The sequence below is a fragment of the Dipteris shenzhenensis genome, chromosome 30 (genome assembly GCF_047967505.1).
Source record: "Dipteris shenzhenensis isolate YYH24624 ecotype China chromosome 30, Dip_SZ_1.0, whole genome shotgun sequence".
NCBI classification, from domain to species: Eukaryota; Viridiplantae; Streptophyta; class Polypodiopsida; order Gleicheniales; family Dipteridaceae; genus Dipteris; species Dipteris shenzhenensis.
In genome coordinates, this window is record NC_141625.1 from 479764 (window position 1) to 507213 (window position 27450).

At 48.8% G+C, this 27450-nt stretch overlaps 1 protein-coding gene across 1 annotated transcript in view; it reads left to right on the forward strand.

Moving 5' to 3' along the window:
- LOC147881586 (uncharacterized) overlaps window positions 1-27450 on the forward strand; it is a 215165-nt gene that overhangs the window by 54450 nt on the left and 133265 nt on the right. The window contains exons 3-4 of the mRNA XM_087401208.1: window positions 11356-11400; window positions 11496-11543. Of these exons, the coding sequence (XP_087257334.1) occupies window positions 11356-11400; window positions 11496-11543 (93 nt within the window). The remainder of the gene's footprint in view (window positions 1-11355; window positions 11401-11495; window positions 11544-27450) is intronic.

Genomic DNA, 27450 nt, shown 5'->3' on the forward strand with positions numbered 1-27450 from the left:
TGAATAAGATCTGGGAGAAGGGGCTGCAATCGGAGGCTGATTGCTTTGGCCAGAATCTTGTAACATCTCCCCAGAAGTGTGATAGGCCTCCACTGGGACACTAAATTTCTGCAACCTCCATTCAGGATAAGGTGGATGAGACCCTCTGTTAGTGACCGGGGCATCTCGCCAGAGTCCCAAATGCCCTGCGGGGCTGAAGTAATGTAGTCTCCAATCATATCCCAAAATGCAATGAAAAAAGAAGGGGTGAAGCCATCCGAACCTGGGCACTTGCCCTTGTGAAGGCCTGAAAGTGCAGTCCTGAATTTTGTGTTGGTGAAAGGAGCATCAAGCAAAACATGCATATCTGGTTTCACCAACAAAGGGATGCTCTGCCAAATAACCTGTCTAGCATCCTCTCTATCCCATGTGTCAGGATCTGCAGTAAGAAGGGCGGCATAAAAATCTGAAGCTATGCGCATGACATCATCCGAATCTGTCTGTAAACCCCATGTGAGTCAATAAGCTGGGAAACACTCTCTCTACTATGTCTAGGGCCAAGAGTAGAGAAAAAGTGTTTATTGACTTTGCCACCCATCTGAACCTAGAAGGACTCCCATGCATGAAAGGCATACTTTGCTCTCTGATCAAGCAATATCTGCTGATGAGCCCTTGCTGTAGCAAGGCGCTCCTAAATCGAAGCATCTGAAGGCCGTTTTTACTATTCCCTCTGCAAAGCTGCCAACTGCTGGTGAACACCAATCTCATGTCTAAGAATATCTCGTCTCCGGGTACAAGCAATTGAGTGGTAGAAGTCGCTAATACTAGAAAGGGCAGCAGCTACATGTGATGGATATGGCTGCCCACCCTGGACATGAGAAACCCATATCTGTAGGGCTACCTCTGTAAGGTCCTCCTCTGTGTACAAGGCATCTGGAATCCTGATGCTAGCAGACCAGCCTCTCAAATGAGGCTCTGAGATAGCCAGCACAACAGGAAAGTAGTATGAAGTGGAAACCTCGGCAGCAATACATACCGATCCACTTCTGTCTTGTGCCCAATCATCTACATAGAATATGTCAATGCATGCATGAATAGGCATCTACTGCCTCTTGTTCGACCAAGAGAACAGGAGGGACTATGGCTGAATAAGAAAGGCATCGTCCAACCAAGTATCTCTGCCACAATAGTGAAAAAGGAAGGCATCCCAAGCTGCTCTCTCCAAAGAGTGAAGTCCTTCTCTACCCTCTTTTTTGTTGGACGGTAACTCAAGAATGTTAAAGTCACCTCCAATCACCCATGAATTCGCAATGGGGGCCCAGGAGAGCAAATCCTTCCACATAATGACACGTTCCCCTCTAATGTTGGAGGCATACAGGTTAAGGAAACCAACCTTACACCCTCCAATCAAGAGAATAATTCACTGAGCCCTAGAGGGAATAATGACTCCGTGTCCAACAACTAAGGGGAGAACCGACTGCGAAACTGAAATAGAAGTGCCTCCCTTAGTGCCCAAGGCAGGCGACCAAAATGTATGGCCAGAAAGAAACTTGCTTGACTTGGCACAATCTCTAGAATCTAGTTTGTGCTCCTAAATAAATAAGATATCAATGAAACCCCCAGTAACACTTGGATGAAGCTGATCCCGGATCAGTTGTCTACGACGGCGATGTGGGACGCCACCTAGGCCCTGTATGTTCCAACTAATAATCCTCATCGACAGGAGGATGTAGAATGGAAGACCTTACCCGACCTAGTGGCAGAAACAAACCCCTCAACAAGGGAAGACCTGCTTTTCGAGGAGCAAGGAATGGAACCAAGTGGTGGAAAATCAACAGGGAAAAGAACCCTGCCACCTGACGAAGAAGCCCTGTCAACAAGAAACCCAATCACTAGCTCACCAAAAGTAGAGGGCACAAACTCTTCCTTTGGAAAATCTGAAGTATCTGCCAGAGCCAAAAATGAGTTCCTGTGAATCAGGCCAGACACCTGAGTGCGAAGGATCCCTTCTGAGGGAAGAGGATCAATATTGTAAAGCATCCCCTTCCCCTATCCAAGGGAGGAAGTGAGGACTGACTGCTCTCAATCTTGTGTTTGCCCAGCCGCGGAGACCTCTACTTCCTCAAGGAGAGTGTTTGGCACCGCTAGTTCTAGGGGAGAGGGGAGAAGCTGCAACCGGGAAGGAGGTCGAAGCTGAAGCGTCTCGGATTGTGTGAGGTGAGACTGGAGGGACAGCCCGAAGTGAAGCAAAGTTCACCAGTGTATCCTCGTGAACTGAAGGAGGAATTTGCACACGAACTGAAACACACTGGTACGCGTCGGGTGCCCCTGAGGTAGAAGGTCGTGAGGCACCTGAGGTAGAAGGTGGCGGTATCAAAGGAGTGCTCAATGGAGGAGCACTCTAGTGAGTAGGAGATATACCACCATTCTGAGGAGGACCGCCATAGGTTGAGGAGCATGTGCTGGACTTGTACCGCCCCCTTGTCGAGGCCGAGGAGCAGGTGATGGACCTGTACCACCCCCTGTCGAGGGCGTGGGGCGATAGTTGTACCAGAGGGCTTCTTGGGCCTTTTCTTCTTCTTGGGGCAATCCCTGGCAAAGTGTCCAATGGTCCTGCATATCCTACACTGGTCTTGCCTACCTGTAAACTCTACTCTCTAGTGAAAAAAGGAACGATTTGGGGGCTGGATCATAACATGGTCCATCGTGAGGTTTGGATCCTTACAAAGGACCCTAACTCTAAGTACCCCATCAGCCTTGGTTGCCTCTACTATAGTCAATGGCAACCCAGGGAGGGGTGGGATCTCAGCAACTACGCCGAAATGCTTCCCAATAACAAAAAGAAATCGATGGTAAACCTGGGTAAGCCCGGGAAATCTGATGAAGAGCGAAAATATTTCCTTATCTGCCTCCACTGGGTCAAAACCAATATCAAAGGCATCAAAGAAGATCTTCCTGTGTCCCAGGTGTAAAACTCAACTTTGAGCATTGTGCTCGCATCCTTTGCAGTGTCAAAAACAACCTGGAAAAAACCTCGTCCCAGAAGACGAACATCTAACAATCGTGGAGTGAGGTCTGGGGGGAGAGCCGCAAGCATCCAATCTCTGGCTTGGGATCTGGAAGGACGAGACCCGAAGATGCGTGCAAGCAACATGGTAGAGCATTCAATATCTACGTCCTTCTTGAGCTGTTACAACTCGTCTGCAGAAAAAGTAATAGTTTTCGTGGCCGGTGGAGGTGGAGTAGGATTGGCTGACGGAATATCCATCGCCAATCGAGGTGAGGAGGCCGACTTGGACACTTTTGAGGCTCCGTCCGCTCCAAAAAACGCTGCAGGAGAAGGAAGAGGGGAGAGACAGGAAGAAGGAAAAAGAATGCGGGGGGTAGGGAGCGGGGTAGAGGGAGGGCTGAGGCAGGAGCGGGGGGAGGGAGCGGGGTAGAGGAAGTGAGGGAGCGAGGAAGGGGGAGCCGGCTGAGAGGGCAGGGGCCAGCTGAGCGAGAGAGGATAGAAGGGGGTAGAGGAGAGGGAGGTAGAGGCAGGGGGGGGTAGAGGCGGGGGTAGGGAGCGGTTGGAGGAGAGGGGTGTAGAGGCAGGGGAAGGGTAGGGGAAGGGTAGAGGTGGGGGAAGGGTAGGGGGAGGGTAGAGGCAGGCAGAAGGGTAGAGGCGGGGGGAAGGGTAGAGGCGGGGATGAGGGGAGCAGGAGAGCAGGGAAGGGGGAGCGGGCTGAGAGGGGAGGGGGCGGGCTGAGAGGGAGAGGAGAGAAGGGGTAGCGGGCTGAGAGGAGAGGGGGCGGGCTGAGAGGGAGAGGAGGGGGAGGAAGGGAGAGGCTGAGGGAGGGGGAGGGGGAGGGGCTGAGGGTGAGGGAGGGGGCTGAGGGAGGGTTCACTGCAATCCCACCATGGATAGAAAGCCAAAAGAAGATAGTGATCATTCTATTCCTGCGGGATTTTCAGAGTCTCCTCCAGAAGCACCTCTGCAGATCCACAATGATATCAAAAGTCTGCCAATGAGGAACTCTGGAAGGTCTCCAACCTCTACTACTAAGCTGATATCTCCTGGCATTACTGACCGTGTAACGAAAGAAGGAGATGCTCTTCTCTCGATGCCCTGCATCAATCCACTCCCACTGCAAATACCTTTTGGGAACTCCCCCATAGAGCCAGAGCCTTCAAGACCCGGTGGAGAGTAGCCGGGGATCTGGGTCTAGGAACCACTCTGAATCTGATCCCTGCACCAAAAGACCTACAACCCTAATAGGCTGAAAAGCAGACTCAAGCAAGATGTCCTCTGTGGACCTGAGCAATCTGCCACCATCCTGGACACTAAAAACCAAAGCATCCTCTTGTCCATCTCGAAAGGCCAAAACCTAAAGCGGAACACCGCCTCTCGAAAAAGTACATGCCCAAGTGGAGGAAGTGAGTGGCATATCATCTGTGTCTACCCAAGCCTCTGGAAGGGCTGCCTCAATCTGCAAGATCCTCCCTGCACTCCCTCTGAGATGTCCTGTAAACCTTGATTTGGTCTCCTCTGGAAGCCTGTGGAAAGCTTTCCAAGACCCCATAGAAGAAGTAGGTCTCCTCTCCCACCTGGACCACTGCATGTAGAGTGAGGCACCCAGTGGTCTGCCATGATCATCTAAAATACTAATATTCCACTGCATGTAGAGTGAGGCATCCTTGACGGACTAATCTCGAAATCTGAAATCTCTCACCCGTTACCCCACCAATAAGTACCTGGCTGTGGGCTGATCTGTACAAAGAGGGAACACCTCTGATCCAAGCATTAGTAAAGCCAAAGCGTAGAAGGGTGCCCTCCAAAAAACCCCAATCTACTCTGTCATAAGCTTTCTCAAAATCCAAAAGTAGAATGGCAAGATTCTGGCTACTCTGCATGGCCCACTCTGAAGCTTCCCAGAAAGAAAAAATGTTATAAAAAATGCTTCCGCCATGCACAAATCCCGTATGAGTGTCATGAATAAGATCAGGGAGAAGTGGCTGCAATCGGAGGCTGATAACCTTGGCCAAAATCTTGTAACAAGTCCCCAGAAGTGTGATAGGCCTCCACTGGGACACTAATTTTCTGCAACCTCCTTTTGGGATAAGGTGGATGAGACCCTCTGTAAGCGACCCAGGCATCTCGTCAGAGTCCCAAATGGCTTGCAGGGCTGAAATAATATAGTCTCCAATCATATCCCAAAATGCAATGAAAAAAGACGGGGTGAGGCCATCCAAACCTGGGCACTTGCCCTTGTGAAGGGCTGAAAGTGCAGTCGTGAACTCTGTGTTGGTGAAAGGTGCATCAAGTAGAACCTACATACCCGGATTCACCAACACAGGGATGCTCTGCCAAATAGCCTGTCTAGCATCCTCTCTATCATGTGTCTCAAGATCAGCAGTAAGAAGGGTGGCATAGAAATCTAAAGCTATGCGTAAGACATCATCAGGCTCCGTCCGTAAAACCCCATGTGAGTCAATAAGCTAGGATACACTCTCTCTACTATGTCTAGGGCCAAGATAGAGAAAAAGTGTTTATTGACTCTACCACCCATCTGAATCCAGAAGGACTCCCGTGCATGAAAGGCATACTCTGCTCTCTGATCAAGCAATAACTCCTGATGAGCCCTTGTTGCAGCAAGGCGCTCCTGAATCCAAGCATCTGAAGGCCGTTTCTGCTCTTCACTCTGCAAAGCTGCCAACTGCTGGCGAACACCAATCTCACGTCTGAGAATATCTCGTCTCCTGGTACAAGCAACTAAGCGGTAGAAGTCGCTAATACCAGAAAGGGCAGCGGCTACATGTGATGGATATGGCTGCCCACCCTGGACATGAGAAACCCATATCTGCAGTGATGTCTCTGTAAGGTCCTCCTTTGTGTAAAAGGCATCTGGAATCCTGATGCTGGCAGACCGGCCTCTCAAGTGAGGCTCTGAGATAGCCAGCACAACAGGAAAGTGGTCTGAAGTGGAAACCCCAGCAGCAATGCATACCAATCCACCTCTGTCTAGTACCGAGTCATATACATAGAAGCTGTCAATGCGTGCATGAATAGGTATCTGTTGCCTCTTGTTCGACCAAGAGAACAGGAGGGACTGTGGCTGAATAAGAAAGGCATCATCACACCAAGTATCTCTGCGACAGAAGTGAAAAAGAAAGGCAACCCAAGCTGCTCTCTCCAAAGAGTGAAGTCCGCCTTCTTTACCCCCTTTTTTATCTGACGGTAACTCGACCGTGTTAAAGTCACCTCCAATCACCCATGAATCCACAATTGGGGGCCCAGGAGAGCAAAGTCTTCCACATAAGGATACATTCCCCTCTAATGTTGGAGGCATACAGGTTAAGGAAACCAACCTTACGCCCTCCAATCAAAAGAATAATCCACTGAGCTCTAGAGGGAATAATGACTCCGTGTCCAATAACTAAGGGGAGAACCGACTGCGAAACTGAAATAGAAGTGCCCCCCCTGGTGCCCAAGGCAAGCGACCAAAAAGTATGGCCAGAAAGCAACTTGCCTGACTTGGCACAATCTCTAGAATCTAGCTTGCGCTTTTGAATAAATAAGATATCAATGGAACCCCTAGTAACACCTGGATGAAGCTGATCCCGGATCAGCTGTCTACGGCGGCGATGTGGGACGCCACCTAGGCCCTGTATGTTCCAACTAATAATCCTCATCGACAGGAGGATGTAGAGTGGAACACCTTACCCGACCTAGTGGCGGAAACAAACCCCTCAACAGGGAAAGGCCTCCTGCTCGAGGAGGGAGGGATGAAACCAAGTGGCGGAAAATCAACAGGGGAAAGAACCCAGCCACCTGAAGAAGAAGCCCTGTCAACAGGAAACCCAATCACTGGCTCCCCAAAAGTAGCAGGCACAAACTCCTCCTCTGGGAAATCTGCACCATCTGCCAGGGCTGAAAACGAGTTCCTATGAAGCAAGCCAGACACCGGAGTGCGAAGGATCCCTTCTGAGGGGAGAGGATCAATAGTGTAAACCATCCCCTTCCCCCTATGCAAGGGAGGTAGTGAGGGTTGCTCTCTATCCTGTGTCTGCCCAGCCGCGGAGACCTCTACTGCCTCAAGAAGAGCGTCTGGCACCGCTGGATCTAGGGAAGAAGCTGCAACCTGGGAGGAGGTCGAAGCTTCAGTGTCTCAGACTGTGCAAGGTGAGACTGGAGGGACAGCTTGAGGTGAAGCAGAGTCTACTAATGTACCCTCGTGAACTGAAGGAGGGATCTGCACACGTGCCGGAACCCACTGGAGAGCGCCGCGTGCCCCTAAGATAGGTGGGGGTCGAGGAGCAGGTGGTGGACCTGTACCACCCCCTGTCGAGATCGAGGAGCAGGTGCTGGACCTGTACCACCACCATCCTGAGGAGGACCGCCATGCGAAGGTCGAGGAGCAGGTGCTGGAACTGTACCACCCCTCTGTCGAGGCCGAGGAGCAAGTGCTGGACCTATACCACCCCCCTGTCCCCCCTATTGAGGCCATGGGGCGGTAGTTGTACCAGAGGGCTTCTTGGGCCTTTTCTTCTTCCTGGGGCAATCCCTGGCAAAGTGTCCAATGGTCCTGCATATCCTGCACTAGTCCTGTCTGCCTGAAATCTCTACGCTCTCGCGAAAAAAGGAACCATCTGGGCGCTAGATCATAACATGATCCATCTTGAGGTTAGGATCCTTACAGAGGACCTTAACTCTAGGTACCCCATCAGCCTTGGTTGCCTCTACTGCAGTCAATGACAACCCAGGGAGGGGTGGGATCTCAGCAACTGCGCCAAAATGCTCCCCAATAACAGAAAGAAGTCGATGGTAAACCTGGGGAAGCCCGGGAAATCTGATGAAGAGCGAAAATATTTCCTTATCTGCCTCCACTGGGTCGAAACCAATATGAAAGGCTTCAAAGAAGATCTTCCTGTGTCCCAGGTGTAAAAACTCAGCCTTGAGCACAGTGCTTGCAGCCTCTGGAGTGTCAAAAACAACCTGGAAAAAACCTCGTCCCAGAAGACGAACATCTAACAATCGTGGAGTGAGGTCTAGGGGGAGAGCCACAAGCATCCAGTCTCTGGCTTGGGATCTGGAGGGGTGAGACCCGAAGATGCGTGCTAGCAACGTGGTAGAGCATTCAATCTCTACATCCTTCTTGAGCTGCTGCAACTCGTCTTTAGAAAAGGTAATAGTTTTTGCGGCCGGTGGAGGTGGAGTAGGATTGGCTGACAAAGTATCCATCACCAATCGGGGTGAGGAAGCCGACTCTAACAATTTGGAGGCTCCTTCCGCTCCAAAAAAACTGCGGGAGAAAGGGGGGTAGAAAAAAGGGGAAAAGGAGGTGAGGAGGGAGTGGGGGGAAGGGGCGAGAAGGGGAGGGGTAAAGGGGAGAGGCTGAGAGGCTGAAGGGGAGGGGGGCAGGCTAAGAGGGAGGGAGGGGGCAGGCCAGGAAGAGGAAAGGGAGAGGAAGGAGAGGTAGGAAGGGGGCGGGCTAAGGGGCAGGGAGGGGGCGGGCTGAGAGGGAGAGGAGAGGGAGAGGAAGGAGAGGGAGGGGCAGGGAGGGGGCGAGGAGCAGGCTGAGAGGGGGAGGAGAGGGAGCGGGGAGCGAAGGGAAGGGGGAGGAGAGGGAGAGGAGGGGGCGGGCTGAGAGGCAGGGAGGGGGCGGGGGAGCAGGGGGCGGGCTGAGAGGTAGGGAGGGGGCGGAGAGGCAGGGAGGGGGCGGGGGAGCAGGCAGGGAGGGGGCGGGGGAGCAGGCAGGGAGGGGGTAGAGAGGCAGGGAGTGGGCGGGGGGAGCAGGCAGGGAGGGGGCGGGGGAGCAGGCTGAGGGGGCAGGAGAGGAAGCGGGCTGGAAGGGGGTGGGCTGAAGGGGAGGGGGGGAAGGGAGGGAGAGGCTAAGGGAGAGGGAGGGGCTGAGGGCAAGGGAGAGAGGGAGGGACGGGCTGAGGGAGAGGGTGCAGCAAGGGAGCGGGGAGGAGCAGCAGCAGCTCTGCTTCCTTCGAGTAAAGCTACAGGATTTTACACTATTTTCTTTTGGCTTTCAGTTCATGGGGAAATTAGTTCTGAAACATTTGAAGGTGTGCTCTCTGGTGTGATCAATGCAGTTGGAGGATTTGATCTGATTATTGGAGGAAGCCCGTGCAAGGAATTAAAAGAGTGGTTGTTGGGAAATTATGATGTGGCATTTTTAATGGGCCCCCTACAGGGCCATGTACCTTCAGTGGCCCTCCTAGAGTTCCAGGTGGCTCTAGTGCCTTCTACATGCTCCTTTGCCATTCCTGGACCTTCCTGGGCCTTCTAAACTTCACATGTGTGGTTTTCTCTCTCATCTTCCTTTGTTGAGATTTTGGACTGGTTTTTCCGTTTTTCTTCATAACTCCTCACTTGTTTGGATTCCTCGACTTGCGTTTGGCCCGATGGCTTCCCCTCTGCCTCCCCTTCGCAGTGATATGCTTTTCCCTCCATGCGTTTGGCAGAACGGGCAGAGCTGAGCACTTTTTTTGCTGGTCGAATTTGCAAAAGTGGCTTTTTCTGGACCTTTTTGCTTCTACAGCCTCCTGGGCCTCTCCTCTTGCAAAGCTACAGGTTTTTGTTAAATTTCAAGTGGTCCCACGCGCTGGTTGACTGGTTTTTCTTAGTTTTGGAGGACTTTCCGGGGATGAAACTTCTCCAAAACCTTCTCAATGCATTCCTCTATGAAGCACACTTCTTTTGAACCCAAGAACTTCCACTTCTTCGCGACAGAAGTGCTTCTTTTTGCATTTTTCAGTGGAATTCTTGCTGATTAGCTCTTGTAAATGCTCTTTCTTCATGCCTTTGCACTCCTCTTTGGCTGAGAATGCAATTGGGCATTGGCTACTATGTGCTCTTGGCGATTGAGGACTTGGTTCAAGTTTTCTGGGCTTGGTGAATTGTGATTTTGCTGCTGCAATTTCTTTTTGCCATAAGCTATTGGTTGGCCTCGTGTGCCACCTCTTTCTTGGTTCACAGGTGCACCCAGGCAGTGCTACACGAGTCATTCTTTGGTTGGGTACTTTGCTGATTTTATTTTAGAGCTTTGAAAAGCTTTGTGAATGCCATCTGGAAACCAGTCAAAGAGAGTGCAGCTGGGGTGCAGTGTGATTGCATCTGCACAGCCAATGGAATTGCACTCGGAAAATAGAATGCCTTTGGGTTGAGCCTACTATGGGTTAAGTGCACTTATGTGATGGTGTTCTATGCCTGAAAGCCTTGCGAAGGCTCAGTGAATTAGGGCTGCATGCTCAGTTGCAAGGAAGGTCTCCCAGATGCAACTTGTAATCATTTCACTGTGAAATATAAAGGAATACCAAAAGGGGCGCCACGGTGTTTGCGGCCAATCGGGTGCACTTGTTTATGTTTGTTGAGCAGGGGCATTCCAGCCTCCATCCCTTTTTCAGTGGTTTTGTTTGTGAACAAATGGGTAAATGCCAAATGGTGATCATGCAATGGTTAATGGTTGTGATATATGCTTTGTGAGCTGTAAATAAGTGCTGAAGTGGTTAAAGGTTTAGTTCCACTGCCCTCTGAGTGATTAGAGGCTGGTTTCAGTTGTGGACAAACCAAGATACAGGGACCCCCACTAGGGCTACGCGATGGACAAGAGCCCCCTTTGGGGCTGTATGGCGGACAAGATCTCTTGCTGGGCTGCTTGATGAGCTGGAGGCCCCTTTCCAGCCTGTTCGATGGTAGAATCCAGGCTGAACTCCCTTTTGCCATGGCGGGCTGAGGGGAGAACCCTTGGAGAGGAGCAGTAGAATGGTGAGCTGAAGGCAAGGTGAGTTGAAGGCGGAGCAGCAGGGCAGAGCAGCTAGAGGAAGGCAGGGTGGAGCAGCAGATAGAGAGGTGGAGTAGTAGAAGGGGAGGTGGTAGCAGCAGAGATGGTGGCGAACCAGTAGAGGGGGGGAAGGCCGGGCAGCAGGAGGGTGAGGCAGAGCAGCAGGAATGTGAGGCGGAGCAGCAAGAGGGTGAGGTGGGCTGTAGTAGGGTGAGACAGAGAAAGAGTGACTACAATTCAAAAATAAATATTAATGGTGGCTAATTGGATGTATCCTGATTACAGGTTAATTCAGCCGAGTATGCCACACAGACTAGAGAGTTATTATAGATTCTATTGAGGTTTATCACAGTGCACATAATTTGGCTATTTCTTTCATCAAGGAAGCCACTTATTTCAGTAGAGTATCCTCTTGCAATCTCTCGTAAACTTCTAGGAATATGAAATCTTTGTCATGTGGATACTTTTGTGTAACTACACTACATCTAGGGTCTTCTCCTATTCAGAGAGTTCATCCAAATTTTAATATCTTTTTTTATAAAGTAGACATACCCCAGGTTTTGCATATGATCAAGCTGAACATATATTCTTTGTATCCTTGTAGGTTATCTGAATGGACACTCAATGTTACATCTTATAATTTTAGCGGGTAACTTCTGATTACCATGTACTGTAATTCATACTTTTAAAAAGTAGGTTAGTCAAATGTATTGATAAATAACCTTTTTGGTGATGATTTTGTAGGACTTGGCATTCAAAGGATCATCCAACTAGGAGAAGCAGCTGATCTATGTTATTCTCTTTCCCTCAATTGTTTTTATCTTGCATTTTCAAGTTAGAAAGTGGTCAATACAAATTTCGTTCTTGCTCAAATGGGAAGGCATTTTTCTTTTATTACGGTCCTATTGAAGGAAATATATGACCTAGGTAGTAGGATTTAATTTAGTCGATGGAACTACTGCAACCCCTTTAACATAGTATTGCTGCTCTCAACTTCTTTTCTGCTTCGCTTTAAAGACATGTCCTTTTCTCTATTATTGCTACCTGCTTACACTTCGCTTTTAGCTGGGATTAATTTAGTGCTATTCTGTTCCTTTGTCCTTTTCAAAATAACTATCGTTCTTCTCATTATCCTTTATCCACGTCCTTGCCTTGTGTAGATTTATTTTCCAAGATCTATTTAAAATCAGCAATCTTTAAGTAGTTTAAGAAACATGCTAGTGTGGTGCAATGCCCTGACTCGTGGTGGCACTTCCATGGTCGTGGCCATGGCTGTGAATATGGTTGTGGTTGTGGATGGTTGAAGTTATGGCTGTGGCTATGGATGTGGATGTGGAGTCGGAGATGGACGGGGATGTGGATGTAAATGTGGATTTGCATGTGGGTATAGTAGTGGCACAATGACCCAGAGATGTGGCTGTGGTAGAAGTCACAGCTGTGACCCTGAGAAAGTGACTGTAGTAACGAAGCCATGCTACCATGCGGATTTGGATGTGGGTATAGTAGTGGCACTACAATGACCCAGAGATGTTGCTGTGGTAGAAGTCACAGCTGTGACCCTGAGAGAGTGGCTGTAGTAATGAAGCCATGCTACCGCCAAGGGATGTGGCAGTGAAGCGAAGGCTGTGGCAAGAAGTACCAAGTGACTGTGGTAGAGCGATAGACAAAATAAGGCAAAGCTAAAATGGGAGTTCCAGTTGTGGTAGTGAGGCTCCATCTGTAACAAGGGCTGCTAGTTTGAAATTAGAACTGGGGTTCACTCCAATTTGGTGCGGCATGTTAAGGAGCCCAATACCACGGCACACCATTCATTTTCCTCAGACCTCTATATTCTTGAAGGTCTTCAACCAGTGCATTAATGGACTTGAAATGTAGCTGTTTGTGACAACCGTTTTTGTCTTCAGTCATATAGGGAGTTGCAAATTTTGGTATCAGGAATTTCTCACCTTGCACTTATCAGAGGTCCAGCCCATCCTTTTCTGGAGTTATTTTGAGGGAAATGAGGGATTCTAGAGTTCGATATTGGAATCGGTTTTAGTGAACCTATTCTTGTATGGGATATCTGTTTCTTCAAGGTCAAAATAGTGAACCTATTCTTGTATGGGATAGACTGCATTATGAGACATGATGCAAGTGTATAACCAATAAAACCACACAGAGTACATAGTAAGACGACACAACAGAATACAAATGAATCAAGTTCCCATTTCAAAAATCAGACACTTGCCTCATTACTGGCTTGATACTATATGGAAGGTCAAACCCTCAAGTGGTGACCAGGCCTAGTGCTTGTAAACATTTTCTCTTGTAAATAAACATTCGTTGTTGCATCTCGTGTCTTGGTTCTCTGAGTCCCATGCCTTGTGTTGGCCCCTTGAAGTTTGGCATGAGCACGCACCAAGGAAGATTGGAACGCAAGGGTTGAGCGCACTTGCAAGCAAGGGAGGTGACTCGGGGGTGACTCAGGTTGGACGGTGACTCCGGGGTGCGGACTACACTCGTTACACATGCACAGAGGGCCCTTTGGTGAGGTATCTTGAACGTTCCCCATTGGGTTCGTTGTGATGTTTTGTCCCCATTTGAAATACCTTAAAGGAATGGGCATTTTTTTTTTAAGTGTTAGAAGCGGTACCTAATACTTGGTATCAGAGCAACTTTAAGACACTCACCGTGGGGGCGCCATTCGCAATTCGGAGAGATCTTGTGTCCAATGAGGTGTGAGTGTTTGCCATTTCCAAAGTGCGTGTGAGTTTGTAGTTGGTGAGGGGAGTGTAAGTCTGCGTTTGTGTTGAGAACATGGAAGAGTTTCTTAATAAGTGGCACGAACAAATGCAAGTAGCAAAGGCAACTCTTCACAGACTAAGGGCATCATGAAGAAGTACTATGACAAATGACGTAAACATGTGGAACTCTTTCCAGATGACTTGGTGCTTGTGAGTTCTCAAAACATCAATCTTCCAAAGAGCTTCACTCCCAAGTTCAACTACAGGTTCTATGGCCCATACAAGGTTCTTTATGCACTTGATGAAGTGACTTACAAGATTGAACTCCTTCCTTATGTAGCCAGTCATAACACCTTTCACGTCAACTCCAAGGTGTTTCTACTTGGATAATATGTATGGTAGGGAAGGCTAAAACTAAGGTGTAGGGTAGAATTCTATGTTAAGTTTAAAGGTCGGCCCATGACAAGATGCAAATGGCTTCCCGGGGCTTGGATGATTGAAAGAAAGAAAGAAATTTTATTAAAGTCTTTGAAAGACCGATGGGTCTATGAGACTGTGAGAAACCTAATACAAACTAGCTAGGGGGGTGGAGCTACTAAGAGAGCATCCACACCCATACAAAAGCCAAAAAAACGGTATCCTGCATAGTCATATCCAAGGAAAGTAGTCGTCTACAACGTCATCCTCCTCATGATCATCAGCATCAGAGCAGCTGTCATCATAATACATAATACATAATACAAAGTGAAATGTGCTCCAAGGTCGGCATGGTCCCTTCCCTCATCAAGGTTGAGGGAATGATACATGAAATCAGATATAGAATGCTGCGGACTCCCTGTGGATGCAATCCTCTGTTGTCTCCTAGTCACAACTCTACGCCTAACAAGGGCGACAGTCACCCCTGCCGGTCTCACCCCCCACTTTGAACATCAAGGGAATGTCTCCAAGTGTAATCTGTGCATCACTCTTTGTCCGAGCTGCCATATCACTGGCTCTGGGTCTCGGTCATGCCTATGACCTATAGAGGGGGGGTCTATATGGTCTAGCTGGAAGAAATCTGTGATCATGCTCTAAGAAGAGTCCACTAAGGTATGCTCCTCATGTCTCTGAGATCAGAGTAAGTGCTCACGATGCCTAACGGCCTCATGAATGAACGCGGCCTCTGATCCAAAAAAGAGAGAAATCGGGATAACACCTCGGAGCTATCTCTGAACAGGCAATAAAAACGTCCTCTAATCTCATAATAAACAGGGCATCTGAAGATGAAATGTTCCTCCGACTCAACCTCCTGTAGGTCGCACAACGCGCATATACACCTCTCCCTCGGTATCCCCTCCACCCGACCACTCTCAATGCGGAGTCTAGGTGAAGAGATCCAAACTGCCTAATGGAGATCCTCAATGAATGGGGCAAGTGAACCGGTATATACCCTAGTGGGTCAATAAACCCCTCTTCTGAGATATGTAGGTAATGCTCTTTGTAGAAGCTGAGCTTCACCAAGAGCTCGATTGGTTCCAACCAAGTCCGTAGCTGTAGAAGATCCTCCCGTATGACTTGGTTGACCTCATGATACCAGAGTGGGAAGAACGACGCATCAATGTTGTACTGGAAGAGAGGAAGTCTATCCATATGTAACCCCAGTCGCTCAAACCATCTCACTGAATTCGCAAACCAGCATCTCTAGTCCCTTGCCTTTGATAACGCCATGGAGGAGGACAGTGCTAACCATGGTAATTTTTTGCGCTCAAAGGTTTGAGCTCCATAGGCTCTGTTGCGACCATTGACCCATCAAACGTGAACCCCCAATGCATCATGACCCGAGATGTATTGAAGATCATGACCTTGGTTTTACCAAGATTGATCTTCAGATCATGTGACTCGCATAAAGAATGTAGTGCATCCGAGTGTCTCTAGAGCCCCTCTACTGAGGACAATAGGAGTACTATATCATCTACGTAAAGCAATATCTCAATCAGAGTGACAGCAAGAGAGCATCGATCCCCCTTAGTGTCTGCATGATTGCCTCAAGCTCGCCGATATAGAGGCCAAACAAGGTGGGTGATAAAGGACATCCTTGTTGGACTTCAATCGTACTCAAAATCTCATCGCCACCAAGCCCTTGTCTGAACTCTTCTTGAAACTCTCTCGTAAACAATAAACCCTCTATTTCTGTGGCCTCGCCTCCTCAATAATACAGAGTGATTTCTTAATTCTCTTGGAAAACAATTTTAGTAGGTCAATAGAAATGTGAAAATTCCCCTTATGAGGAGCTGTGGTGGGCTTAAGTCTCTAAGGCTCTTGGCATTACCTGACCGTGTAGCAAAAGCATAGGCACTTCTCTTGCTTCCTTGTATCAATCCACCCCGACTCCTATGGTCACATTGCAAATACTTTATGGAGACACCTCATAGAGCCAAATCCTCCACGAAGCCAAGGGAATGTGATACAAATTAGGGTCTAGATACCATCTTAAAGCCAAGAAACAGTATCATATATGACCTAAATCCCCGACACACTCACAGAAAACGTCCATTCAAATATCCTCATTTGTAGAGCTGGAAAACCTAACCCTAGAGTTAACATTAAAAACCAGGGCATCCCCACCTGAACCTCATTGTAGTCCTATGACATTAAGTGGGAGTAGCTGACCTCGTAAAAGCCCCAAGCCAAGTAGAGCAATAGTGAGGCCTATCTATGAACCCAATCAAGGGAATCGTTGCATGAATCCATTGAATTCTCCTCGCACTTCCTCTAAGGTGACTTGCTAATTGGAATTAACGATCATCTAGAAGGTTTTTCAAATAGTTCCAAGAGCCCACAGAGGAAGTAGGACCTCTCTCCCATCTAGACGACTATATATAATAATAAGTACCAGGAGGTCTACCATGATCATCAAGTGTACTGTAGGCTGCCTATCAATCTTCTCCAGAGCGGAAGGGGGAACTCTCTGAAGAGTATTGTTGAAGCTGCCCCAAGCTTTTTGGATAGTAGCCATAAGCGGGGAGGAAGGAAATTTGAGATGAGCTAAAGAAAAAATCCACCCAACGCTATCCATCCAATCCCCACCTATGGAAGGAGAACAACATTGTATGCCTGTTCTCCCTGACCACCACTTTGCATAGCAAGGCCCTGCACTGCAAGTGTGGATCAATGATATTAAGACCCCCTTCCCGCATGAGAGGATCAAGGTCTCCCATGCCACCTTGGCTCTGGTGTCTGCTGAATCCTCTAGCCCACTCCATAGAAAAGTTCCTTATAGGCCTTTTGAGCTCAGTGATGCAATCCTATCGGGTGCGCGGATCAACTAGACAAAGTCCATAGGTTTCTTCATGGGCTATGAGGAGACACATGAGATTCGTGAGTGGGGGAGTGACTTTGGCTTCAGATGGATACCGCGGGGCCAGACAACGAGATACCTCGGTTGCCAAGTTGGTATTGACATTACGGCAAAGCAACAAATCGCCCCAATCCTTAAGAGTGTGTGGTGCAAGATTCACTAGTGGAGCTCGGCCAAGCTGTCCCTAGCTTAGTGGCAAACCAGGTCCTTCTTGCCACGGCCTGGTATATCGCCTCTTGCTAGTGCTTTCACAGAGGATGCATTGGGCAACTCCGACGGTTGGATCGGAACTTCCTTTGGACAGGTTTGAATAGCACGCAGAATACTAGAGCCCGGGTCGCTTGGTAGACGATGATCATGATGTAGGCACTAGGAGGTTTGGCTATCATTGATGCGGAGATGTAGAGCAGAAACCTCCTGGGCAAGTTGGTTGTTCGCAACCTCACCCCAGCTGCAGAGCCTTGGAAGCTCCTCTTACAGCGAGGGCTTCTTAGGAACACCCCATGCACCAGGGGACAGTGTCAGCTTTCACACAGATGGATCTTCTTAGAGGGCCCCCTTGCAGGGAAGGGTTTCCCCTTATAAGGAGCCTTCACAAGGTCTGGCAGAGACTAGCAAGGGGTCTCATTCGTGCTCCGCCTAGATGTAGAGAGGAGTTTGAGCGGCAGCTCCTTATGTGGCACCCAAAGATCCGAGATCAGGAGGGGCGTATGCTCGGGCAGCAGACTCACATTGGTTGGGCACAGTGGGATAGTGGTCCGGCTGGGTCTTTTTGTAAATAGAGCAGATTACCCATGGAGGCAGAGGCGAGGCTTGGCGTCGTAGTGCATTTGCGAGGGGCAAGGCAGTGTATGAGAGAGATTGACCTAGCTATCCCTGAGTCTTGGTGGGAGGGACTTTGCATTTGAAGGGACATCATTTGGTTGGGGCAGTTTTCTCGGATTGGTGTCCCCTTGAGGACCCTGGCTCCTTTTGTGTAGGACCTGGAGGCCTACTTTATCCGCTCACTGAGAGAGACCCTGAGATGGATGGGAGTCTTGATGGGATTCACTGGCAGATGATCAGAGTGGTGGGACGTTCGGGGAAGGAGTGGCACATTGACCCTCCCAGTATCTCAGAGCAAGATGTCCCTAGATGGTGCCTTTGGCTTTGGGAGGGTAGACCCTTGAGGGAGGTCCAGTGGGATCTTGGAGAGTGGTTCTGTCCCTCCAGGGGTGGCCTTGCCGAGCAGAAGGATGAGGTTCCCTTCTTTTCCTACACCACACGTATTGGTAGGAGGCTTCAGATGGACTCTTCGAGGTGGACCCCCTCGAGGGAGCGGCATTGGGTGACCCAGAGAGTGCCTCAGGATGTCTGTTACAGGTTTTGGACGCGCTTATGGTCCAATTTGCGGCTGAGGAAGATATCCTACTTCTTCTGGTTGGCCGCCCACGGAGGCTTGCCCATCGGACCGTGGTTGGAGCAAATGCGAGTGGAGGGGCAATGCCATTGTTGCTCTGTTGGTTTCTTGGACATGATCCCATACTACATTTGGAGCTGTCGTAGAGCAGCGAGGATTTGGATGGGAGCCCTCAGAATCATGACCTGTATGAAGAGTCTTCAGAGGGACTACACCTGGGGGATGGTGGCCTGGTTGATTGAGGGAGGACACGCGTTCCAGATTGATGAGATCTCCCCAGCCTACTCGATACAGAGTCAGAGCATTCAGAGGATAGCGCTCCATGAGGCAGTCCCTCTTGATAGCCTAGCTCCCCCTTCTCCTCCGGAGGACAGCGTTCGGGAGGTGGTAGCCAGTATCACTACGTGAAACATTTGGGTGGCTCGTTGCATTCTCATGATGCGTGAGCATCCGGTTCCACCCTCAGCTACCCTGGTTGCCATCTAGCAGGATATCATCTACACTCTACGCTCCACCTGGGAGCATGGGACTCCAGGCTCTAGAGGAGGACGGTTTGACTCACGTCTTCTTTCGGAGTTTTTGGGAGGTTATCATTACCCCATTGAGGCAAGCTTGTTAGGAGATCTTTGACTCCGGCTCACTCCCTCATTCTCTAAGATGAGGTTCATTTGCTTGATCTCGAAGGAAGGAGACAGGTCCAATATTTGCCATTGGAGGCTGATCACCCTTGTTGACACCGCACACAAGATCTTAGCCAAGGTCTTGATCTTGCGGTTGCGTTCTCATTTCTCTGACATCATCCACGATCCGTAGACATGCTTTGTCCAGGAATGCAGCATCCTGGACAACAGTTTCACCTTTTGAGAGGCCATAGATTGGGCGAGGGAGGAGGAATTACAGCCCCTAGCCATATTTCTCTTGGATTTTGAGAAGGCTTATGATAGGGTGGAGTGGTCCTTTTTGTAGAGGGCAGTATGTGCTAGTTGGGCTTCACAGATCGGTGGATCCGGGGGATTTCAGCACTTTACGCATGGAGCTCTAGCCAGATGCTCATTGGCAGCCACACTGGAGAGGTTTTTTCTCTTTCCCATTCGGAACGAAGGGCTTCCCCCTTGATGAGCTTTGGCCATCTATTGTGAGGCCTCCGGGACTTGGATCAACTGGACCAAGTTGATTGTTATTGCATAACCACACGGGTTAGCAGCAGTGACTACAAGGGGTGTGCGCGGGTAGGTTAGTCGCAACGGCTGACGGTTCTAGTCTTCAACTGTTCCTAACTGATATCTTGTTCTTGTATGCATGCTATTACTAGCATTCCGACTTTGTTCTTTCTAGAGAGATACATGAGCTCTTGCTCTGAGTTATATACATCTTACATAGCATTGTGGCGATCTTCTTCTTTTCTTATTCTCTGTGTTTTTAGTAGATGATGTGCTGTGTATTCATTTGTATACCCTGTAGCATCTGCGTGGTATAGTGACGCTACACATTGGCGATCATGATGCGCATTCTTACTACGCACGCAAGGATACCCCCACATCTTCTTTGTTCTCACCCTTTCCCTTTGCAACACCGAGGCCCTTCGGGTATGCAATACCATCTGTGTACACTTCCTCTATGGCTGCATCAGTAGTGACTTCCCCATTGTGATCCTCCATTGGAGTGCTGTTGGTGTGGTCTCCTCCTCTAGAGCACCCACACTCATTATGGCTCCATCGGGACTCTCTCCAACTCTTGCATCCGCTTCAGCCTCTCGGGTGGGGATGGCCGTTATTAGTCCTGCAGACAGAGCTAGACTTGTCAGAGCTACTCAACAAGGTCCACGTGAAGAATCAAAAGTTAAAAGGCCACCTCCATGAGGATGCGGAAGCTCATGTGAGGAAATTCCTCACAGCATGTATAGCTAAAGGTGTGGAGAATGAGCATGCATTCCTCCACATCTTCCCCTCGTCATTGGAGGATGTTGCGGATGTATGGTACAATCAATTTCCCCCTGACCCCTTCCAGATGTGGACAGACCTAAGGGAGGAATTCTTATGCACTTTCAAGTTGGAAAAATTCGAACACATGATTGTCCAGGAGTTATCCAGGAGTTATCCACTGATACCATGATTGTCCAGGAGTTATCCACTGATACCATGACGCCTGGTGAAAGTATATCGGAGATGTACACGAGGATGAGGGTCCTGGCTGCAAAGATGTCTGTGCCACCCAAGGACGCTGTCATGAAGGGGTGGTTTTTGAAGGCTTTACCTTCCACGAGTGCTATAAGGCTGGTTGACAAACTCCCTGAGCATGCCTCACTACAGGACTTCTTGAGGGAAGCGATGACGATGGAACGGTCCCAGTTAAGTTTCTCCTCCTCAACACACACTCAAACCGCCCAACTTCCAAGAGAGGAGGGCTCACAGGCAGAAGTGGTCTTTGGTGCACCGACTGCAAGGGTTCTAGCCGTGGCTACTAGGAATTTCCATCGAAGCGTAAGGTACCCACTCCGACCTCCTTTTGCACATTTTGTGAAATTCATGGACATAATGCCTCCGAGTGTAGGTACCTTAAGGGGTTGAGGAAGCTTCTACCGGAGTATTCAACTAGGTACCTTAAGGGGTTGAGGAAGCTTCTACCGGAGTGTAGGTATCTTAAGGGGTTGAAGTGACCAGTACCCTTAGTGTCAGTCCTTGTGAAGGCACGTGAACCACCTATCCTCCTACCATTCCACCTCCTCTTCTTCCTAATCCTCCTTTGCTCCAAGCTCCTGCTCCCAATGAAATCGGGTCTCCATACTTCTATCCTCCGCCTTACTATGCACAATATCAACCACCTATGTCAAGGGGTGGATATGGATCCCCTTATCAACGCGGTCGACGGGGTGGGTTCTGAGGTGGACGTGGAGGTGGAGACAGAGGTACCAACTTTCACAGACCCATCATGTGCTACAAATGTGGTGAGTACAGCCACTACCAAGATGACTGTACACAACCGTTTGGGGGACCCTCTTGTACACAGTGCAACACAAACAACCACTACACCAGAGATTGTCCCAATGGCAGAGGGGAATTAGCATCCCAAGTCAACATTGTTACGCTCAAGTCAAGGTAACATGACCTCGGAAGGGTCGGTGGACATTTTCCTTTAAAGGATCAATGTTTGTATTATATTTGTTTGGGCTTCATGTAAATGATAAAAAAGGAATCAAGGTCAATGTCCTTGGTGAGGGTGACATGGCACTAGACTAGGTGGATCTAAGGCTAAGGGACCTAAATGCATGAAATGTGCCAAGGGGCAAATGGTTTTAATGATATTTCAAGAGAGGGGTAAATGATGCATTAAGGAAGGACCCTAAAATGAAGACATGTGGCATACTAGATCCATCTAGGGAATTTTGGGGCTTGGTGGAAATTAAGTAAGCAAGAGCTTCAATGTAACGATTCTAGGGAGAAGAGAAAGCTTACTACCACCAAGGTTGGTTGGGAGGTGATTTCATGTGCCTGTGCGCGTGATTCAATGTAAAGCTAGCAGTAAGCAGTTCTGGATGTGTCATTTGGTATCAGAGCGCAAGATTTGGTGATTGCCATTGCAGGCACTCTCTAGCAAGGTACTGTGGACTTGTGCAACCTGCAGCCTGCCTCCGCCTTGGATAGCCACTGCCTCAAGCTTCCTTCAGCACTCTGTCTCCCTTCTTTTTGTTCCCATCCTCTAGAAGTTCCTCTCCCTTCATTGGCGGTAGATTACGGGAGGGCGAATGCATTGGATTTGTAGGCGAAGCTAGGATTGGGCTCCTCTCTTCGATGCTATGCCAATGTGAACTACCTTCTCTCAAAAGGCCGTTAGTTATTCCTGTGGGCAGCAGCATTTTAGCTGTACTTGTATGGCAGCAATTGTGAAGTGTCGGAGGCAGATCGATCAAGACAGAAGCTTTCCACCAGCTATTGGGCAAAGGAGGCTTTTGATCAGTACCAACACGCGTCGGTGGTAGTGAAGAGGACCTCCAAACACTCCAACCAAGGTTCCTTGCTGAGGTTTTCATCATAGGCAGGCTTAGGTATCAGAACCTGGTGCCTCTCATCGGTTGGTGCAGTAAAGGGGCCCGGGACGTAAAGGCGAGCACAATGTATGTACGATTATCAAGGAACATGGGGCTATCTCGCGCCTCATTTCTGCATCACTAGGAAGGCATTCAACAAGATGGACGTGTACACTCCCATACAACATCACCCGTCTTCAATTGATGGCTACGCGGGTTGGGCTGCAATTTGAAGATATTTTTGGCCATGACGACATGAAGGTGTTATTATTGGTGGGCTGACGGAATGTTTGCTACTGCGAGTTGCTGCTCTACTTGTAACTTGGCTGAATAAGGTCAATCTGGGTTCAGCAATAGTTCGCCAAGGTTGGAGCTGCGTGAAACATCATAGTGGCGCACGCGTTGGTCACAGTCTATTGACCTCTGGCTTCTTGGCATCGCGAAGCGGCAGTTATTGCACATAGCCTGATTAGCTAGCGTTGTGACAAGCTGTTGGAACTTGGTTAACACCAAAGGCTGAGCAGAACATCATATGATTGGGGATAGAAAAAATTCCTCTACAGGGTTCAGTCCTTTTGAGCTGAACTATGGCTATAGGCCAGCGAATCCAACTATAGTTGGAGTATCTCAGAAAGTGCCTAGTGCCGCGAACTTTGTGGTTGAGATGCGGGAGATGCTAACACTTGCGAGAGCTAACATCCGCCAAGCTATGGATAGAGCTAAGGCATATGCCGATGAAAACCAATCCGCTAGAGAATTTAAGGAGAAAAAGTTTTTCTCATAGTTCCTTCACACTCTAAGTCTTTGACTGCAGGAGAGTGTGGTAAAATATCACCTCGATATTGTGGGCCATGGTTAATTCTAAAAAGGATAGGCAAGGTAGCCTATAAATTAGAATTGCCACAGGGTTATAAGGTGCACCCAGTGTTTCATGTTTCTTGTTTAAAGAAATTTTTGCATACAGGTGACTCACTAATCGAGGGTGTTGTTTTGTTTCAGGAGATAGAGGATAATGCAAGACACAAACCAACAGGAATCCATGACTCAGAAACAATGCAAGTACGCAATCGGAAGATACCCACGGTGTTGGTTGCATGGCATGGTCTACCTCTATCAAAAGCTACCTGGAAATCCGTATACCAACTACAGAGAGTATTCCCAGACCTTATCATCGAGGACGCTGATGCCTGAAGAGGGAAGGAATGCTACGCTCAAGTCAAGGTAACATGACTTCAGAAGGGTCGGTCGACATTTTCCTTTAAAGGATCAATGTTTGTATTATATTTGTTTGGGCTTCATGTAAATGATTAAAAAGGAATCAAGGTCAAGGTCCTTGGTGGGGGTGACATGGCACTAGTCTAGGTGGATCTAAGGCTAAGGGACCTAAATGCATGAAATGCGCCAAGGGGCAAATGGTTTTAATGATATCCCAAGAGAGGGATAAATGATGCATTAAGGAAGGACCCTAAAATGAAGACATGTGGCATACTAGATCCATCTAGGGAATTTTGGGGCTTGGTGAAAATTAAGTAAGCAAGAGCTTCAATGTAACGATTCTAGGGAGAAGAGAAAGCTTACTACCACCGAGGTTGGCTGGGAGGTGATTTCGTGTGCCTGTGCCCATGACTGGCTGAGCACAGTGATGGTCTTGGAGAAGACACTCATGGATCTGCAGAAGAAGAGGATGACCACTTAGTGATTGATGTTACCCGAAGGTGGGTGGTGCCAGAAATGACTCTTGGAAGGGTAGTTGACTCCATTGTGCATCTTGACCAATCTAGGAGGGGCCAAGAGACTGGACAACTTGGAGGAACCATCCACATTCACACTGGAGTCTAGAACTTCAAACCTGCAAGGCAAGCCCATAGCATACACAGGGAAGAAGATGTCGCAGACCTTGCTCTGCTTGACTTACACCTATCAGAAGATGACCTTCCAACAACACGAGGTTCCCGAAACCACATATGAGATGGATGGACTACCATACAGAGGAATGCTGAAGCAAGCACAAAAAGACAAAAAGAGAATGGGCCCAAGTGCTGCCTCTACATCTCAATCATTTCAAGAAGACACCCAGGCGTTCTTTCTGAGATCTTGGATGGAAGAAGTAGTGGGGGATTGTTCTATGGATGATACTCCTGCACACCCAGCAGCAGAAGAACCGAACAACTGCACATCAGCAAGCATACCTCAGGTTGACCATGCCAGGGATTGAAGGTATCTTAACATTGGGACAAAGGACCAACTCTGACACCTCAAGATAGCCAATTGGGTCTGGGAGCATGATTATCTCCTCGCTGCATTGTCAGATTTTTTTCAAGAGTATGTCGATGTCTTTGCTTGGTCATGTAAGGATTTAAAGGGAGTGCGCGACGCTGAGTTCATGGAACATCGCATCGATCTGTATCCGGAAGCAAACGCGGTGATCAAGGGACCGTATCGCATGAACCGTAACTATGGCAAGGCTGTCCATGCTGATATTCAAAAGATGGAGCAAGTGGGGTTGATCTATCCTGTTGACTACTCTGAGTGGCTTAGCAGCATTGTAGTGGTGCCCAAAAGAGAGACTAGCAAACTTCATGTTTGTGTCGACTATAGGAGTTTGAATGCCGCCACACGGTGGGATAGGTTCCCTCTCCCTTTCACTGACAGGGTGCTGGAAACCGTAGCTGGTCATGCTCTATACTCCTTCATGGATGGATACAGTGGGTACAACCTGGTTCAGCTAAAGACCACCTTCGTAACCCAATGGGGGATCTATGCTTACAGGATGATGCCCTTTGGTATGTCTAATGCTCCGGCAACGTTTCAACATCTTGTCACCAAACTCTTCCAAGAGAACATCAGAAAGTTTCTTGAGGTATTCTTGGATGACTTCTCAGACGCTTCTCACCTCGAACCTGATGTTCAAACTGATCACATTAGTAAGTTGAGGTGGGTTTTTGATAAGTACAGAGAAGCTAGGTTGTGCTTAAATCCTGACAAATGCTTCTTCCTCACCTTGCAAGGGTTCTCCTTGGCCACATTGTTTCGGCTGAGGGAATGGCCATGGACCCAGCGAAGGTGGAAGTGATATTGACCTTGCCTATTCCTCGCACACCTAGAGAAGTCAAGTCCTTTTTGGGACATGTGGGTTATTATAGAAGATTCATCAGGTTCTATGCCGACATAGCGATGGCGCTGACGGAACTCCTTCGCCAAGAGCAATCCTTCAACTGGTCCGCACCTCAACAATTGGCGTTTGACAACCTCAAGGACCGTCTAGTAAAGGCACCCATCTTGCGGCAGCCTCAATGGGATGTCATTTTCCATGTGCATGTAGATTCAAGTGGGCTGGTGATTGGCGCGATATTGGCCCAACCAAATGAAGAGCACAAACTCGACCTACCCGTGCACTTCGCGAGCAGGCAACTCAACGGAGTGGAAAGGAACTATAGCACCACTGAACGCGAGGGCTTGGGCATAGTCTATGCCATGACAAAGTATCGGCACTACCTCTTGGGTAGTAAGTTTATCATCATTACCGATCATCAAGCTCTCAAATACTTGCTGAACAAACCCACGTTTGGGGGAGACTGAGCAGGTGGAGAGTTTGACTTTGACATTCTAGTGAGAGCAGGACGATTGCATCAACTTGCAGATCACTTGTCAACGATCCTTTAGGTGAAGTAGCCACATGAGTTGATGATGACCTTCCAGATGCGGGTCTCTTCCGTGTCGGTGTCACAATACCAAAAGATGACTGCATGTTTGCTGTGGACTACTTTCCACCATGGTAAGCAAAAATTATACACTTGTTGTCTACAGGTGAGTTTCCCAAAAGGCTAACTCCAGCACAAAAGCGGAGGCCAATTGTTCAAGCTGCTCCTTTCAAACTAATTGCGGGACAGCTATACAAGATGGGGAAGAACCACAAATTTTTTTTTTCAAAGAAGGATAAGGCGTTGCGTGCTCCCTCATGAAACACAAGCCATCTTCAAGAGGCTCACTAAGGAATGGGGGAAGGTCATATGGCACCCAAAGCCACTGCTAGAAAGATAATGCATTCTGGGTTGTGGTGGCGAAAGCTATTCCAAGACTGCTATGCTCATGTGCGCCGCTGCGACTCATGTCAAAGAGGTGGACCCAAGCCTACCTGACGGGATCACCTTCCCCTACAGCCATCCAGCCTTGTCCCACCCTTCTATAGATGGGGATTGGATTTTGTTGGACCCATCTCTCCTGCAACTTGAAGAGGGAACAAGTATGCCCTGATTGCTATTGACTATGGCACTAAATGGGTGGAGGCGAAGGCTGCGAAAGTGTTCAGCAGCCTCCACAGTCTGATCAGGTGTCAGTCGCTGAGACACCCGGGGTGGTGTCTTCGCGTCATTAGTGGTTACCAGAGTAAGATTTAAGTGCAGGAACCTGTGTCGCTCTGATGATTGGGACAGGGATGGTCATGACTGCGGGGGAGGTAAGTGGTGATGTCATGCTCCAGAGGCTGGCCCAAATGGGGATGGCTCAAAGACATGTCCCGCAGATGTGGGTGGAGCAAGAGTGGGAGTGGAGACGGGAGAGGGAGAGGTGACAGAGACAGATGCAACAGAGACTGAAGATGCTGGGGCTGAAGTAAGAGCCAGTGAAGCTGATCTCAAGTGGGGAACCATAGGAGCGGAAGGTGGACGGTGAGGAGAAGAGGAAGTATGGGAAGGTGGTGGGAGTAGTCCAGGTGTTGCAGCTCGCCACTGGTGCAAGAGGTACGTGAGATGAGGTCCACAAGTGCATGTGTGTGTGCCTCTACGTGTGCGATTTCGTACAGTGGCCGAGAATGTTGAATAAAATAGGAATGCAAAATCATACTAAGTGATAGTGAAGAGAGCATTCAGAGCTGGACGGATACCTTTCATGATGTAGTAATGCCCTGGTGGTGCCGAATAGAAGCGAGTGAAGAAGTAGCGAGTGATCATTGCTTCTCTGCTTCCACCTTCCAATGCCTTTTGCAATCATAGCCCCTCTGATTGGGTTTGCATTGTGAAAGGAATGAAAGAAGTTGTGGTGAATCGTTGGAAGGAGGATGAAGTCTGTACATAGTTCCACATCGACAAGAGGGAAGATGACCTTGTCGAACTTAGTTAGGCAGAGGGTCTGGATCTCTGGAGATGTTAACACCAAAGATAGTTTGAGGTTTGGATCCAAAAGATGTTTGAACATAACCCGAATGTGGGGGTGTAATC